General features: G+C 35.8%; 1 protein-coding gene across 1 annotated transcript in view; it reads left to right on the top strand.

Annotated features, from left to right (window-relative positions):
* Taf4b (TATA-box binding protein associated factor 4b) overlaps positions 1-17,946 on the top strand; it is a 92,537-nt gene that overhangs the window by 43,294 nt on the left and 31,297 nt on the right. Inside the window, exons 10-11 of the mRNA XM_090353303.1 lie at positions 10,377-10,546; positions 15,854-15,984. Of these exons, the coding sequence (XP_090209429.1) occupies positions 10,377-10,546; positions 15,854-15,984 (301 nt within the window). The remainder of the gene's footprint in view (positions 1-10,376; positions 10,547-15,853; positions 15,985-17,946) is intronic.

Here is a 17,946-nt window from a genome sequence, read left to right as displayed (position 1 = left end):
ATCCCCAGGTCAAAAAAAAAATACACTTGGATACACTTGGGCTGGGAGTTCGGCCCTTGGGAAAAATGCTTGTCTAGCATGCATGAAGACCTGGGTTCAATTCCTTGGTACCACATACATAGGAAAAAAACAAAACAAAACAAAACGCTGGAAATGGTGCTGAGACTCAAGAAAGTCCAAGGACAATGCTCAGGCCCTGAGCTCAAGCCCAGGACTGGGGAAAAAAAATACACTCAAACAGTTTCAAATAAACACACCTTTGAAGTAGAGCTGTGGCTCAAAGTGATAGACTGCTAACTTTGGGACAGCTCCCAGGCCCTGAGAAGTCTCATGACTAGAGAAGGATCAAAGCCAAAAGATAAATAATGCTTTTGTGGTATGCCAAAGCCTAGTGGTTGTCTCAAGACAAATTCTTGCACATAGGGTTGAATGGATTGCTTTTTTTCATCAAACATTTTTACTTGAAACAACAGCTGATAAACATACTTTGGTTACAGTGACTTGGATGTTTGACAATTTTTATGAAAATGAATGACAATGAGCCTAATACTTTAGCTAAAAATATTAACAAGTGATAAAGTTTGAGCTTTCCAACAAAAATGGATATCCATAGAAAAATGTATATCTACTGCCGTGAATTTGACAGTTTCTCCATACTTAAATTTTCTGATGTTATTGGCAGACATACTAACAGGATTTATGTTTGAATTTGAAGATCAATATTAACTCAGTGAGATGATTATCTTCCAAATTAGCAATGAATGTTACAGACTGAACGTGCATGATTTGCAACAGTAGATAATACTGCTAATTTTTCTTTTTTTTGGTTATATTGAGCTTTGAACTAGGAAGGTAGATGCTCTACCACTTTAGCTATTTTTCTGATAAAAATCTCACTTTTTTTTTTTAAAGCCTAGGGCTATTCTTCAACCTTACTCTTGTTATTTCTCTTGTGTGGTTGGAATTACACAAATGAGTCACCTCACTCAGCTTTTTCTGTTGAGATTCCTATCTTAGTAACTCTTTGCTCTGACGGGCTTTGAGCTGAGGACCTCTTAATCTCTATCTTGATTGTAGATAGAATGCGGTTATAGACAGTGCTTGATTATAGACAAAATGGGATTATAGTCAGGAGCTCCCATGCCTAGTACAGTGTAATCTAATTATTAACCATTTATTTAAAATTTTGATGGTTGGTTTTTATATAAATGTGACTTACATTAGCATAGATTTCTTGTTTCATTTTTCAGTAGATAAGTGATATCATTTTTAATATCGAATGTAGTTTAGTGACTAATGGCTTTTATCATACATATGGTTTTATTCTCACCTTATTGATAGGAGGATTGATAAGTAGGAATGGGAAGAAAGTTGCCACAGTCATCGTATTAGTAATTGTCAGAGTAGGTATTGAAACTTTGCCCTCTCTAATTGTAGGGCTGTATTTTAACATTTATTTTTCACAATGTCACTTCTGGCTTTTCTGTTTATGTGGAACCCAGGGCTTCATACATGGTAGGCAAGCACTCTACAACTAAGCCACATTCCTAGCCCCCATGTGTACTTTTTTTTAAAAAAAAAAAAACCTTAGAATTCTAGACTCCTTTGCAGACATTGTAGATGAGAATCACGAGTGCTCTGTGGTGTGGGTATGAAGGTAAGAACTGCATTTTAAAGGTATCTTCTATTCTTCAGGACACTAAAGTATTCTCAGCCCAGATGCTAAATACTATACATACATATGTATAAAGTGCATTCTTGGGTTTTACTATTTACCAGCCTTGGAGATTGTCCCATTGTCAGTATGGCATGGTTTAATATTTTTAACAAAGTTTCATTATTTCTATTGATGATTTCCATTATTTTCTCTACTTGTAAAATAAAGCTGTAGAGACAGTCATTTCGTCATTTCTAGACAGAATGATTTATTCACTTGAAATAATGCCAAATATCTCTGCATGGGAATTATATTAATAAATTATATTGTGAACAACAAAGCTTAAGACAGTACTTTATCCATATGAACTTTAAAAACTTTGACAGCCTAAAAGGTAAAAGATTAATCTTTACGTCTCCTATGAACAGAGTATAACATCTTGAGTTATTTTTATTTTATCTAACTGAAGACTCATAATGTTTTGTCTCTTTTACCTTTGGACTTTTGGTCTTTTCCTTATTTATAAGAGCTCTTTTTATTTTGAGGTACAGATGATTCCTAACTTAGGATGGTTCCATTAAATGATACATTTTTTTTTTTACTTTATGATGCTTTAAAAATATGTATTCATAGGCCAGGAGTTTGGCCTAGTGGTAGAGTGCTTGCCTAGCATGCACGAAGACCAGGGTTCGATTCCTCTGTACCATATACACAGAAAAAAGCCGGAAGTAGTGCTGTAACTCAAGTGGTAGAGCTCTAGCCTTGAGAAAGCCCAAGGACAGTGCTCAGGCCCTGAGCTCAAGCCCAGGACTGGCAAAAAAAAATGTATTTCCCCCCAGACTGCTATGTGGTTCTAACTAAACAATTGATACTCTCTGTAGTAAAAGTATGGTAAGCATTTTGGGGATAAAGATGTTTAATATGTTACATGAGCTATCCAGTGCATTTATACTTTGCATTATATGATTTTTGCCCAACTGTGGGCTATTTAAAATGTTGTAACCATGTTTAAGTAGGCGGGGCCAAACTGTGATCATCTGTAGGTTTTAGTATTAGGTGTATTTTCAGCCAATACTTCAAACTTACACAGGAGGTTTTTAGTTTGTTTGTTTGGAATATAACTCCATTGTCAGTTGATGGCATGTCTAATTCCTTTTAAAATGATATGAGTTGCTTTCTACAATCTTCAGTCTAGGAGCAAGGACCATTGTTCTTGTTTTACTGTTCTTGTTTAACCTATCTTAAAGGTTGTTTTCCATGACATAGATATTAGCGTAGAAGACTCAGGATTCCAAGGAAGGCAGCTTAATTCAGGATATTCATTTTTTGTTGTCTGCTCCGTAGTGCCCTGTATGTAATAACATACAGCATGTTCTTTAACAAAAAATACTGTAAAGAGTTACAGTTGCATAAAGTTGGGTTTTGAGTATATTTATTTTGAACATGTTCCCTCTTTCCACATTTTCTCCCAGTTTTTCCCTCCTTATCCCTGTCTTCCACAAGTTCTATGGTTCATTTTAAACATTATGGCCAGCGAGTATCACTGCTAATTAATTTTCCCATTGTCCCACTATTTCTGTGCTTTCCTTGACCCTCCCCAAGTCAGAGAAACTTACATATAAGACAGAAATTAAAAAAAAAGCAACGAACGGGGAAAATCAGAAAATCTTTTTTTTTCCATTTCTTCATGTTCATTTCGATCTTTTTATATGGTTGTATGCATACTGCTATTGAGCCCTTATGATCCTTTCCTCAGAATATATTCCTTTGATTTCACTGTGTGATTGTTGTGATTATTAAAAGTCCTGTTTATTTTTCATGTTAAAATGTAATGGTTTGTCTTTTAGTATCCATTGGGTTTACTTGTGGATTTATAGGTGCCTTCTGATTTTTACAAATGAAGGAAACCATGCAACCTAGTCTGACTTACTTAGCTTAATATAATTTTTTTCCAAGTCATTCATTTCTTTATGAATGGGGCAATATCATTCTTTCTGATGGCTGAATAGAATTATATTGTGTACAAAATACCATATTATCTTGATCCATTGATCCACTGTGGATCATCTGAGTTGATTCTATGTCTTAGCTATGGCAAATAATGCTGCAGTGAACATGGTTGTGCTGGTAGCTTTAATGTGGCCTTACTTGCGGGCTATTGGATAAATGCCGAGGAGTGGACCTGCTATGTCATAGGGAAGCTCTATGTGTATAGTCTTTTGAAGAATTTCCATACTGCTTCCAGTTTATATTCCCACCTACAGAGTAGTAGCATTCCCTTTAGGCCACATCCCCACCAGCATCTGTTAATTAGTGAGGTAGAATCTCAAAGTTGTTTTGGTTTGCATTTCTTTTTTGGTGGGGAGGGGGGAGGAGGAGGTTCATGGGGCTTGAACTTGGCCTGGGCACCATCCCTGAACTCTTCAGCCCTACCCTTGAGCCAAGTCCTGCTTCTCATTTTCTAGAGGTTAGTTGGAGGTTAGAGACTCAGGTCCTTTTGTGCCTGGGGCTGGCTTTGAACCTTGATCCTCAGATCTCAGCCTCCCAAGTAGATTTGCATTTCTTTTATGGCCAGAGATATTAAACATGTCTTCATGTGTCTATTGGCCATTCTTACCTCTGAGAAATCTCTCTTTAAATTTGGTCTAATTTTTGGAACTTTAAGTATATTTTAAATATTAGGTCCTTGTCTGATGCATAGCTAGTAAATACCTTTTCCCATTCTGTGGGCTTTCTATTTATGTTGTTAGCACTGTCCTTTGCCATGCAGAAACTCTTCAGTTTGATGCCATCTCATTTATTTAGTCTTTTTTGGATCAGCGCGTTCTGTTGAATACAAAGAACTTTCTTCAGTATTTACATGCAATTGATATACTACTTTACTAGGAATATGATCAATTAAGTTAGATTTATTATTTGAGTTTAAAGCAGGCAAAGACATTGACTGTTAGATTAAAAAGTATAGTAAGATTCGCTATATTTAAAGATAAAAATGTGTTCTTAGATGCTTGAATGTTGTAGTAATTGAAGGAAGAAATGGTTTAAAAGTGTAAAAACAAATTAAGATCTGTAATGCACTTGGTAGAGGGCTTTGGCTTAAGGATGAGAAAGCACAATGTGTTGAAGGGCTAGCAGAGAAAGACCTGCTCTGCTAACAGTATGTGTTGTGGGTGATGAGAGGAGGAAAAGAAATGAGGTCCTTATCTGAAAGACTGAATGGCAGATTGACTTCATAGGAACATAAGAATTATTTGGACAAGAAAAGAATGTGAATTGATATAATTCAGAAGTTAGTGCTTTGCAGATCATGAGGGTGGAAGTGATTTTAAAAGGCAGCCATGAACAATGCCATGGTTTACTTGATAAAAAAGCAAAAATTAATAGACAGATTATATCATAAATAAGTAGTGTTCCTGTAATTTTCACTTTTGACTATTTCAATTCACAGAATCTTGGTTAACTTTATTTACTGAGTCACTTTTTAAAGTTTTTTTCAGATCATATTTTAAAACAAATTACCTTCATCAGAAGTCACTGCACTATGCTTAAAGATTAGTTAATTTGCAGTTCCTTTTCTTTCAAAATTAAATAAAACCAAACCAGAATCACAAATATCCTTAAATATCATAACATTGATTATTATTTTGACCTACTTTAACTTTATTGGTAATATGAGTAGACAGTTTTTTTTTGTTTTTTTGTTTTTTTGTTTTTGCCTTTTCTGCAGTCAACCTCTTTTCCTAAAGGAAAATTTGGGTGCTGTTTACTGTGCCACCTTTTCTTTCCTCAGTAGGGGTCCTTTGCTCCTGCTGCCATCTGTAACCATGGAAACAGGCATCTGTACTAGAGGGAACTGATGTTCAGCTTGGGGCCAGATAGAAGAAAGGCTGGCAGGCGAGAATAAATCTTATTGGGATGTCAGTTTCCTGTTTAATTGCAGGGAAAGGTTGCAGATTCTAAAAGATGTGGAATTGTCTCCTCATTGACTGAATTCTGTGTTAGTACTATATGTAAAGCGCTGTTAGATGTTATGATGTTCTCTTCAGTCTTTATGTACAATCTCAGGAGAAACTGGACAGGAACCAGCAAGAGACCGTTTAGTTGGGTTACTGTATTGGTACACAAATGACTTAAGACCTTAGTATTGAATGTATGAATGTATATGAATCATGGCATCACCTTTTTTGGGGGTTGGTTGTGGGGCTTAACTCTGGGCCTGAGCACTGTCCCTGAGCCCTTGCACATCTTCTGATGGAAATTAGTACATGAATGGGTAATTCTATTGGTAAGACAACTCAGTTATCCACTTCTAGTAATTGTAATTCCCCTGGTTTTAAGTCAAGGCTAGAGCTCTACTCGGGCTGGCTTTGAACCATGATCCTCAAATCTCAGTCTCCTGAGTAGGTAAGATTACAGGCATGAGCCACCAATGCCAGCTTTGTGTTCCTATAACTCCAATTTTATTTTGAAGACAAGAATGGGGACAGGAGTTTGGCCTCATGGTAGAGTGCTTGTCTAGCATTCACGTTTGGTTCCTCAGTACCACATATATAGAAAAAGCTGGAAGTGGCTCTGTGGCTCAAGTGATAAAGTTCTAGCCTTGAGAAAGCCCAGGGATAGTGCTGAAGCCCTGGGTTCAAACTCTGGGACTGGCAAGAAGAAAGAGAGAAGGATGAATTTCATCCCTTTTTCTCCTTTTCCTTTTCTTTTTCTTTTATTTTTTGTTGCTGTCTTAAGGCTTGAACTCAGAACCTGAGCATTGTCCTTGAGGTCTTTGTACTCAGGGATAGCACTTTAGTATTTGAGCTACAGCACCACTTCTAGCTTCTTTCTGAGTAGTTTATTGAGGATAAGATCTCATGACCATTTGTGCCCAGGCTGGCATTGAACCGTGATCCTCAGGTTTCAGCCTCTTGAGTAGCTAGGATTATAGGCATGAGCCATTGGCTCTGGCTCTATTTGTGCTTTTCTTTTTTAATTCAATTAAAATTTTTATTGTTCTGAGAATTGACCCCAGGACCTTTTGCATGGCAGTAAGCATTTTACCATTAACTTAGCCCTTCTAAATGTTTTTGTTTTGCCAGTCCTGGGGCTTGTACTCAGGGCCTGAGCACTGTCCTTGAGCTTCTTGTTTTGCTCAAGGAAGCATTCTACCACTTGAGCTACAACCCCACTTCTGGCCTTTTCTGTTTATATGGTACTGAGGAACTGAACCCATGGCTTCCTGTGTGCTACGCAAGCACTCTACCACTAAGCCACATTCCCAGCCATGTTTTTTGTTTTTGTATCCGTTTTTTTTTATCTTCCATTTTGTTTTTCTGGTACTGGGCCATGCCAGATTTTTTTTTTTTACACTGGAGCCACAGTTCTACTTCTAGCTTTTTTGGTGGTTAATTGAAGATAAATAAGAACACCATGGAATTTCTTGCTCATGCTGGCTTTGCACTGAGATCTGAAGATCCAAGCCTCCTGAGGTAGGAGGGAGACATAAACTACCAGTGCTTGGCTGTTTTTTTTTTTTTAAATCATAATTTTGATCAGATAATCCATGTATATAGTAAATCTTAATAGTAATTGAAAGGAATATAATATGTTATAAAGTCTTCTTCTTGTTCCCACTTTCCTATGTTCCTTTCTGGAGGAGAATAATTTCTCACATATTTCTTCAAGAACATATGTACATATAAGGATATATAAGCAAGCCAGGCTCGGTGGCTCATGCCTGTAATCCTAACTACTCAGGAGGCTGAGATCTGAGAATCAAGATTCAAAGCCAGCCTGGACACAAAAGGACCTGAGACTCTTATCTCCAATTAACCTCTAGAAAACTGGAAGAGGGGCTTGGTTCAAGGGTAGGGTGGTAGCCTTGAGCTCAGGGACAATGCCCAGGCCCAGGGGTAGGGCGGTAGCCTTGAGCTGAAGAGCTCTGGGACAGCGCCCAGGCTGAGTTCAAGCCCCATGACCCACACAAAAAAAGAAAGGATGTGTATACACACACACACACACACACACACATACACACACACATGAATAATGCCTGTATGTTTGTGTGTGTGTGTGTGTGTGTGTGTGTGTGTTCAGAGTGCAGTCTCCTCTGAGTCAGTCATAAAAGAGCTACCTTATTCTTCTCAGTTACTCAGTAGGACTTGACAAAGTTCTTTATTTCTTAAGTTGTTTATTTTACAGAGGAAGAAACTTGAGTTCCAAAGATATTAAGTGATTAGATATGGGAATTACTTTGATTGTATGTGTTCTTGGTCTTTTAATTTTTATTTTAATTGATTCATAGTAATTGTACTCATACTTAAGATATTATAGTAATGTTTGATACGCATGTACTTTGTGTAATGTTTAAGTTTGGGTAAGGATTCTTTTAGTTTTCTTTTTCTTTTTTTCTTTCTTTCTTTTCTTTTTGAGTCATGGGGCTTGAATTTGGCCTGGGAGCTGTCCCTGAGCTCTTCAGCTCAAGGCTACCACCCTGCCCTCGAGCCAAGCCCCACAGGTCCTTTTGTGCCTGGGATGCTTTGAACCTTGATCCTCAAATCTCAGCCTCTTGAGTAGCTAGGATTATAGGTGTGAGCCACCTTGCCTGGCTAGTTTTTCTTTTAAAGGAATGGTATATTATTGTTATCTGTGATCCTTATTTTGTAACAGAACGTTAATACCAAATACTTACCAACTGTAATTTGGTATCCCCAGATACTTCATGGTTTTGAAACAATTTTTTTTTTTTTGCTTAGGCTCTTTGAGATTATAGTTTAAGATAATGTGAATAACTACCATTTTTATACTCCTGGTATTTAAATACTTAAATATTTAAATCTTGTCATTACTGTTTGATTTATTTAAGTGAGAAGTGGATTCCTAGAACTATTCTCAGTGTCCTACATCTCTTGACATATGATAGGAATGAATTTGAACGTTTTATTTGGTAGTTTAAGAGATTTATTTTTATTTTTCTTTCCGTAAGGCAGAAACACTTTTATTATGTTTTTCTGGTCTACTGTTTAGATTGAAAACTTCTTTCTCTTTACTCCCAACTGCTGTGTCTAGCATGCTACTTTCTTTTGTTGAATTGGCTCCTATTCTGCATATTGGTGTTAAGCTCTTTTCTAGTAATCCCAAATGTGCTGGTTTTTAAATTAGAGGTCTTTTTTTTTACTTCCCCTTTCTGTGCACAAACAGGGAGTCTTCTTTTAATTTAAAGAATGTATTGACATGACACTACATGATAGACTATTTGTCCCATAAAGAGAAGAAACATATTTCTTATATAATCGCATTTGTGTACATTAGGTTATATTGGTGTGCAATTTATAGCCAGTAATTTTCCTGTTGTTACATGTGGCAGTGAGGATACTGGGATAGAATTTTAGTGTTGCCTGCCTTCTCTACCATGTGAATACAAATGAGTGTATATATGTCATACACTATCTTAAATAGGTATATTCATTTTGAAGCTATGCAGCAGTTCTGTGAGATAAAAAATTGTTTAAGTTTTCTGGTCAAATAAGCTCAGTAGGTCATAACTATAATTCCAGCTACTCACGAGGTGGAGATTAACTTGGACAAAAAGGTAGTGAGACCCCCATGTCAATGAATAAGATGATCACTGCGGTTCATGTGTAAGATTCAAGTTAAGTGGGAGGCTGTTGGTGGATCTGTCTGAAGCCATGGTTAAAAATACAGGACCCCAGGGCCTGGGTGTTTGACCTAGTGGTAGAGTGCTTGCCTAGCATGCACGAAGACCAAGGTTCGATTCCTTGGTACCAAATACATAGAAAAAAAAAAGATGGAAGTGGTGCTGAGGCTCAAGTGGTAGAGCTCTAGTCTTGAGAAAGTCCAAGGACAGTGCTTAGGCACTGAGCTCAAGCCCAGGACTGGCAAAAAAAAGAAAAGAAGAAGAAAAATACAGGACTCCACTTGAAAAATAATGAAAATAAACGAGGGCTGGAGAGACCAACACAAGAAGAAGACTAGTTAGCACAGGGTCCTGAATTCAAACCCCAGTACTGCTATAAATACATATGTACCTACATACGTGCATGCATACATACATAATACATAACAAGGAGTCCAAATGTATTTTATTGCATATTGTCATTTTTACATATGTCTGTATTTGTGTTTTAGTGTAATTGTATATTTTCCATATAGTCTTTTTGCAGTCAGTTGTTTAATGTCTTCAATTGGTACAAATGAGTTACACAAAACTCTGAAGCAGAAAACCAAAAGTAGATACAGTTTGACTTGAATAAGCGGATTTTCACGGAGCCTTGTATTGGAATTACCTCCTAGATCCTGGAATCTCTACTTCCCTCAGTGGAGTAGTGATTTTTGCACTGGGGAAATCTGAGAGGATTTTAACTATCTTGTATGGAAGCAAACATGTTTCTTTTCATTTCGTTGTCTTATATTGCAGAGGATTTGTGGATGACTTAGTGTAACTCCAAATCCATCTTGGTGTATCTCATTTACCAGGGAGGAAATGATAAGCTCTAGAAGACAGACTTGCTTCTGATTCATGGTTTTTGTATTAAATGTGCACTTGTGGTTACAGATATCAATTAATTTTAAAGGCTGTGGGAAAAGATAGCCATTCTTTTTGTTCTTCTCTGTATTGGGTGAATTAAGTAATATTTGTTGCAAATATTACTCTCAAATACTCTTTGAGAGTATTGGTACATATATTAAAAATTATAACTTTTTTTACTATTAGAGATGAAGATGACATCAATGATGTACCTTCTATGGCAGGAGTCAATCTCAGTGAAGAAAATGCTTGTATCTTAGCAACAAACTCTGAAGTGGTTGGTACACTCATTCAGTCATGTAAAGATGAACCATTTCTTCTCATTGGAGCCCTTCAAAAGAGAATTTTAGACATTGGTAAGTACAGAGATAGGATTATTAACCTGATAAGAATACCTTTTTGAAGGAAAATGTTACCAAAGAGACAGTATGTATGTATGTATGTATGAAACATACATACATATGTTTCATACATACATAAGGCTTTGGAAATAATAAAAGTCGTCTGAATATTGTGTAAAGAAGTATTACATTATAGAAATCTTTAGTATAATCTAAATATAACCTGTCTTTTCTGGGTTATATAATAGATGTTAATATTTTATTTACATTTCTCAATGGACTAATATTTTTATGAATATATAATGTAGCATACATTTTTCTGTCTTTTTCTTCCTTAGTTGGCCTTTAGACATGCTTGTATACAAACACAGACTTATTTTACATGTTTCTCCTTATAAAATGTAGATATAGCTGATGAGAGCCAGTCCCACCTACATCTGAATTAGAGGATTAACACTCATAGTAGGTCTAGTAGTTGTTAGATAACTGTAATGTGTGAAATAAAGTGGAAGGGAACATACAGCTTTTTAGTATTGCTTAATCTTGAACTCAGTATCCTGTGAAAGACCAATATCTCTATTAACTGCGAGAAGAGAAAGTTGGGGAAGGGTTTTTCCTATGTGAGATACATCATTCTGTGTCAAAACACAGATCAGCACTTCTCCATCCATGTTACATTTGAGAAGCAAGTACTAATGAATTTTGTGTATATGAGTAGAAACCTGTGTGTTTTATATGGAAGGATTGATAACAAAATATGACTTTCTGATTTTTATGCATTTAGGTATATTTAAGAATTGCAGAGTAACTGTGAAGTATATTAGTATATATTTTAGATGCAGTTCATAAATTAAATGTATGAGCCACTATATGCTATACAAATGGTCATTTTTCTCATTTTTCTTTGTTTTGGTCGTAGGGCTTGAACTCTGGGCCTGGGCTACTGCTCTATCACTTGAGATACAACACCATTTCTGGTTTCTGGTGGTTAATTGGCGATGAGTCTCATGAACTTTTGTGCCCATGCTGGCTTTGAACTGTGATCCTCAGATCTTAGCCTTCTGACATGAGCCACCAGTGCCTGGCTCACTTTTCATTTCTAATTTAAATTAAGGATATTACCTTTATCATGAACAACTATACTTTAGAAAGCAGTTCAGAAGATAGGAATTAAAAAGAACTGACTAAAAAATATTTGCTGTTTCTTCTCTTCCTCCTTCCTTCCTTAGAATCATCTTTCCTTTCATTTTCTTCTTTGCATATCTATTTTGTACTATCCGAGACTTACTTCCAAAAGTACAAGCTTAAACATTGTATTTTCTTGTGATAGTTTGTGAAACATAGTGGTATTTTAACTCTTTTTTTTTTTTTGCCAGTCCTGGCTCTTGAACTCAGGGCCTGGGCTCTGTCCTTGGGCTTTCTCAAGGTTAGAGCTCTACCACTTGAGGCACAGCACTATTTCGGGCTTTTTTCTGTGTATGTGGTGCTGAGGAATCGAACCTGGGTCCTCGTGCATGCTAGGCAAGCACTCTACCACTAGGCTAAATTCCTGGCCAATATTTTAACTCTTTAATGCTATATTACCTAGAGCACCAGCAGAAATAATTAATTAAGTTTATTAATTATTCTCTCCTTCCAAATTTTATTTCTAGTTTGCTTTAACTTCCAAGTATATGTTTTTGTTGTTGTTGTTGTTGTTTGCCAATCCTGGGGCTTACATTCAGAGCCTGGGTGCTGTCTCTGAGCTGCTTTTTGCTCAATTGCTATTCTGCCACTTGAGCTACAGCTCTACTTCCAGCTTTTTGGGGGGAGTAGTTTATTGTATATAATAAGAGTGTAATGGGGCCAGGAGTTTGGCCTAGTGGTTAAAGTGCTTGCCTGGCATGCAGGAAGACCCGGGTTCGATTTCTCGGTACCACATATAGAAAAAAAAAAAAAGCCAGAAGTGGTGCTGAGGCTCAAGTGGTAGAGCTCTAGCCTTGAGAAAGTCCAAGGACAGTGCTCAGGCCCTGAGCTCAAGCCCAGGACTGGCAAAAATAATAATAATAATAATAAGAGTGTAATGGACTTTCCTGTTTAGCATGGCTTCAAAATATCAGCCCCTTGAGTAGCTAGGATTTTGGATGTGAGGCATTGCCACCTGACTATGTGGTATTTTTTTTAAAGCCACGAATCAACAACTTTTTCCACAAGAAACCATATGGTAAGTTTTTGCCATTTTTTGAGCCATATGGTCACTGTCACAGCCATTCAGTTCTGCTGTTCAAAGATAACAACCACAGAAAAAATAAGAACAAAATGGGCCATTGTTTTAACCAGTTTGGTTGTTGTAACAGTAGCAAAAGCTAGTTCGTTTAATTGACATTTTCAAAATTCTGTAGTTTGTAGCCCTGAGATCATATCCACAAGTCTTTTTGCTTTTGTGAAAAAAAATTTTTAAAGATGTGTTCTCAAGCTACCTTTGCTCAGGCTAGCCTTGAGCAATGATCACTCTCTATCTCCCTAGGGACCTGGAATTACAGATATGAGTCATTTTTAGTTCTTGTTGATGAAACACAAACTTGTGATACAATATAATACTCAATTTTAAAAGACAAAAAATAACTTCTGAATTATTTAAACTTACAAAAAGAACACTAGAATAAGTGGTGTTAATATATTTCACGGAATGTTTTCCATTTGTAATAAAATTCCTCCTTATACAGTAGATCACATCTAAGTCATTCTTTAAAAACAGAAGTTGCAAATTTATGAAAAACAAACAAAAAACCCCATTTGTTTGCTTGAATAATGTTAGAGATTAAATGCCAATATCCTTCCCCTTTTTTCCTAATTACCTAAATTAAATTGCATGGATATTCAGTAAAATCAATAGTTAGCATGGAAAGACTTAACTAGGTCTTCTTAATCAATTAAATTGACTTTATTGAAAATATTTTATTTAAAAGCAGGAATTTTTTCTATAGTATTTAACTTTAAAATTTGAAGGCATGTTTTCTTGTCAACCTGCTGAAGATGATTAAAGACGTTTGTTCTCTAGGCCCTGTAATTATTTATTAGTCATATCTTTCATTTGTTTGTAGTATTTTTATTTTGGTGCAATAGGTTTTGAACTTGTAAAGTGCCTGCCTGGCAAGTGCAAAACTCTAAGTTGAGCGATTCTCTAATGCTTAATATATTCCATATATGAACTTACTATTTGTGGTGCTAGGCATTGAACTCATGACTTTGCACAGATGTATGGACTTCTAGTAGACTACCTTTTTAAAATACATTTTATTGTAATTAATAGATAGAAGGATTATGTTATATTCACCAGAGAGACAATGCATTACTTCACAAACATTGCTACCCTTTCTCATGTTTTTGTTCCCATTCCCCTCCTCCCACCTCCTCCCCTCATCTTGCATTCCCCCTTCCCTATCCTATTTCAAATAAACAAATAAACATATATACAATATATTAGATAACAAGACTGCCTTTTTTTTATAAATACATAGGGAATTATTTGAGATGTTCTCTTTCTGCAAACGTTAGGTATTTCTTTTCTTTCTTTTTTTTTTTTTTTTTTTTTTTTTTTGCCAGTTCTGGGCTTGGGTTCAGGGCCTAAGAACTGTCCTTGGACTTTCTCAAGGCTAGAGCTCTACCACTTGAGCCACAGCACCACTTCTGGCTTTTTTCTATGTATATGGGACTGAGGAATTGAACCTAGGTATTTGTGCATGCTACACAATCACTCTATCACTGGGCCAATCTCCCAGCTCACGTTAGATATTTCTGAATGCTCATTTTCTTTAAGCATAGATAACATGTCACTATGCCATGCCATGTTTAGCTGTAATTTTAATTTTGGGTTATCTTTAAATCTTACCATCTTTTTTTTTTTTTTTTTTTTTTTTTGGTCAGTGTTGGGACTTGAACTCCAGGCCTGGGTGTTGTCCCTGAGCTCTTCAGCTCAAGGCTCTATGACTTGAGCCACAGTGCCACTTCCAGTTTTCTAGTGGTTAATTGGAGAGAAGAGTCTCAAGGACTTTAGTGTCTGGGCTAGCTTTGAACCTCAATCCTCAGCTCTCAGCCTGCTAAATAGCTAGGATTACAGGTGTGAGCTACTGTGTCCAGCTATCATCCCTTAATTTGGAGAATCCACTGTTTGTTTAGACTGAAGATTTCAGTACAGTGAATTATACTTTATAGTGTGTGTGTGTGTGTGTGTGTGTGTGTGTGTGTGTGTGTGTGCACTTTAGTCTGAAATTGAAGATCAGTTTTGAAGGCTTTGTTTATGGGAAGTTTGATGATTTTATACCATCCTTTGTGATTTGCTACAAACTTTAAAATTTAGTATTTATTGTGTGGTAAGGTAAAAAATTGAGATTGTTAATATAATTAAAATGTGATTTTGTTAGAGTTTCAGTTCATCTTTTGGCAAATACAAGTATGTTTTATATGAATTGCCATGCAAAATAAAATGGTAATATTCTTAAATTGCTATGTGCATATTCATACATGTACAGACAAAAATTTAAAAATAGTCATGGTATTATAGTCCCTAAATGCCTACATCTTTAGATTTAGATATGTGTTGATTCTGGTGGTTTCACTGTGCCTCTGAAAGCCTTTGTTAATACTGGTATGGTTGAGTTTAAATGAGCTTCTGCCTTTGGGTATCTGTTCTAAATTGTGCTGAAATTTTGTTGTTAGTAGAGGGATGGAAAAGTCTTATTCACTAAAGAGAGAAGTTATTCATATAGATAGGTGTGAAATGATGAGGCTTTGAACCCATTCCAACTTCCAAGTTCACTATTAGGCCAGGTTATAAAAAAATGAGTTATGTGTCATATAAGCACAGGTGGTAATAGACAAAAAGATCATAAATATGTATTATAGTAGGAAATCAATAAACTTACAGTCTGAATTCATTGAAATAAACTTCAGAAATTGTTAATGCTCGGTGAAATGTAATTTTCTATTTTTTAATTACTAATATTAACCGAATGTAGCACTGATTTCTACACTTACCATTTTCCTCCCTGAACACTAAACTTGATTTGTGTTCTTATTAACTTTGTCCTATAAATGACCTTGCAAGTGAATAATTCTAGAGGCTAAGTGAAACAATGTCTATATTTTCTGAGGCTTCAGGCTAGATTTTATTAATGTGATGTCTAAGATCTTTGAAGTTGTGACTTTACCAGGAAAATGATAATCTCCAAACCTTTATTCATAATGGTATGACTTCCAGGGGGAACAGAATACCTGCTGTGCTAATTATTTCAATTATCAGCCACTACTAAAACATGTAATGGATTTTCTCTGCTTCCACAGGTAAAAAGTATGACATTACAGAATTTAATTCTGATGCTGTGAATTTGATCTCCCATGCAACACAGGAGAGATTACGAGGCCTTCTAGAAAAACTGACTACAATTGCTCAGCATCGAATGACTACTTACAAGGTAAAGGAAATCATTAAAGAAGTACAAACTCTTACACTCCTCTAAAAGAAGAGAGACAAATTAAAGGTAGATTGGGGTGGGGCATTGATTCATATTCTGAGTATATTTTTGAAGGAATGCTTGACATTTACATTTCAGATTAACAGCAAAGCCTTAATTAGATATGATTACATGACAAAATTAAAACAGAATGTACTGTGGTATCCAAAGCTTCTGTGTCAGTGTGGATTGGAATGTGCATCTGTTCTGCTTGAGGCTTCTTCTTCCTTAAGGTTTTACTTGGGGAAGATGATATGTTAGAATAGAATATTGTGTTCTTTTCAGTGATTTGTGCTCTGCTAGGATGCCTGTGCCTTTTGGTTAATTAACAGTTGCATTGAGTATAAATGTAGGTGTCACTGTTACTGTGACTGGCTTCTGTTTTTTTTTTCCTAACTGAATGCAGGAATAGCCTAATGGTGTGAACTAGCAAGGTGGAAGCACTTGTTTTATGAATTTTAGTTTAGGAGAATTAGGATTAAAGAAGAAAAAACCATGTGGGATAAAAACAAATAAAATAATCCTGTCCTCCTTTATCAAGAATTTTTGGTAGCTAGATTTCAATCATGGAGGTTTAGAGGACAGTTTGAGTTTTTGAGAATGTTCAATGCCATGGCTTTCTGGATATAAGTTAAAAAGGATCAGAAGCTCCACACTGTTAAGTTCCCTGGAGTCCTAGAGAGTGTGTGTATACATATATATTTTTTTTCTTTCCTGCTTCATACTGAACTTTAGAGAAACTATATATAGTTGCTGAAGCTCTTGATTACATAATTTTTGAGATAATTTTATGGACATAAATGTACAGATTCAATCAGCAGGAGAAAAAGCTGTGAGAAAACAGAATTTCAGGATTTCTTTTTGTGTTATACCAGTAATTAATTCATCCATTTCTTCTAGGTTATCTAATTTGTTGGCATAGAACTACATAAACTATATTCTTACAATCCTTTTTATTTAAGCAGGGTCAGTAATAGTAATCCCACTTTCATTTCTGATGTAACAATTTCCTTTTTTTGTTCTTTGTAGTTTTAGCTAATGGTTTGTCAATTTTATTTATCTTTTAAAAGAAAAAAATTGGGGTGTTCATTTTTCCTTTTCTTTTATTCTCAATTTTATTTATCTGTTCCCTAACATCCTAGCTTCCCTTCTACTAGGGACAAGTTTGTAAATGTTCTACCATCTCTCAGTATCACCACTGGCTGGGGATCAAGACTGTTCTCTCTGTAAAATTTTTTTAAAAGGGACTTTTTGTGTTGTGGTAGTCACATTTTTTTTTTTTTTGCCAGTCCCAGGCTTTGAACTCAAGGCCTGAGCACTGTACTTGGACTTTCTCAGGGCTAGAGCTTTACCACTTGAGCCATAGCACCACTACTGGGCTTTCTTCTACTTACATGTTACTGAGGAATTGAACCTCGGTCTTTGTGTATACTTAGGCAAGCACTCTACCACTAGGCCAAATTTCCAGCCCCAGTGATCACACCCTTTTTAATTAAAGTGATCCTTCTGCCTCAGCCTCCTTATTAGCTAGTACTACAGGTACAACTGTCTTTTCTCATGTTAGCATAAGCAACAATGCTTTCTTGTAGTTTCTATTTACAAAAATTATCTGATTTTACTTATTTGACATTCAGTTTATTTTTTTTATCTAAAGAGTCTACCAGGTAGTCTATAGTTAGATCCTGTTTTTTTTACCCATTCTGACGAACTCTACTTTTTAGTTTGGAAGTTGAATCTATTTACATTGAAAATAATTACTGATAAGAAAGATCTACTGTTTTGCTCTTTTCTTTTATTCCTTGCAGCTTGTTTTAGTTCCTCATTTCTTCTGTTATTGCCTTCTTTTGTGTTAATTTTTTTTGTCTTGTACCATTTTGATCTTTTTCCTATCTTGTATATTTTCTAGATATTTTCGTAATGGTT

Source organism: Megascapheus bottae, chromosome 19 (assembly GCF_031878675.1).
Source record: "Megascapheus bottae isolate mThoBot1 chromosome 19, mThoBot2.hap1, whole genome shotgun sequence".
Classification (NCBI taxonomy): Eukaryota; Metazoa; Chordata; class Mammalia; order Rodentia; family Geomyidae; genus Megascapheus; species Megascapheus bottae.
Note: the sequence above shows the minus strand (reverse complement) of the source record. Positions and strands in the feature narration are given on the sequence as shown.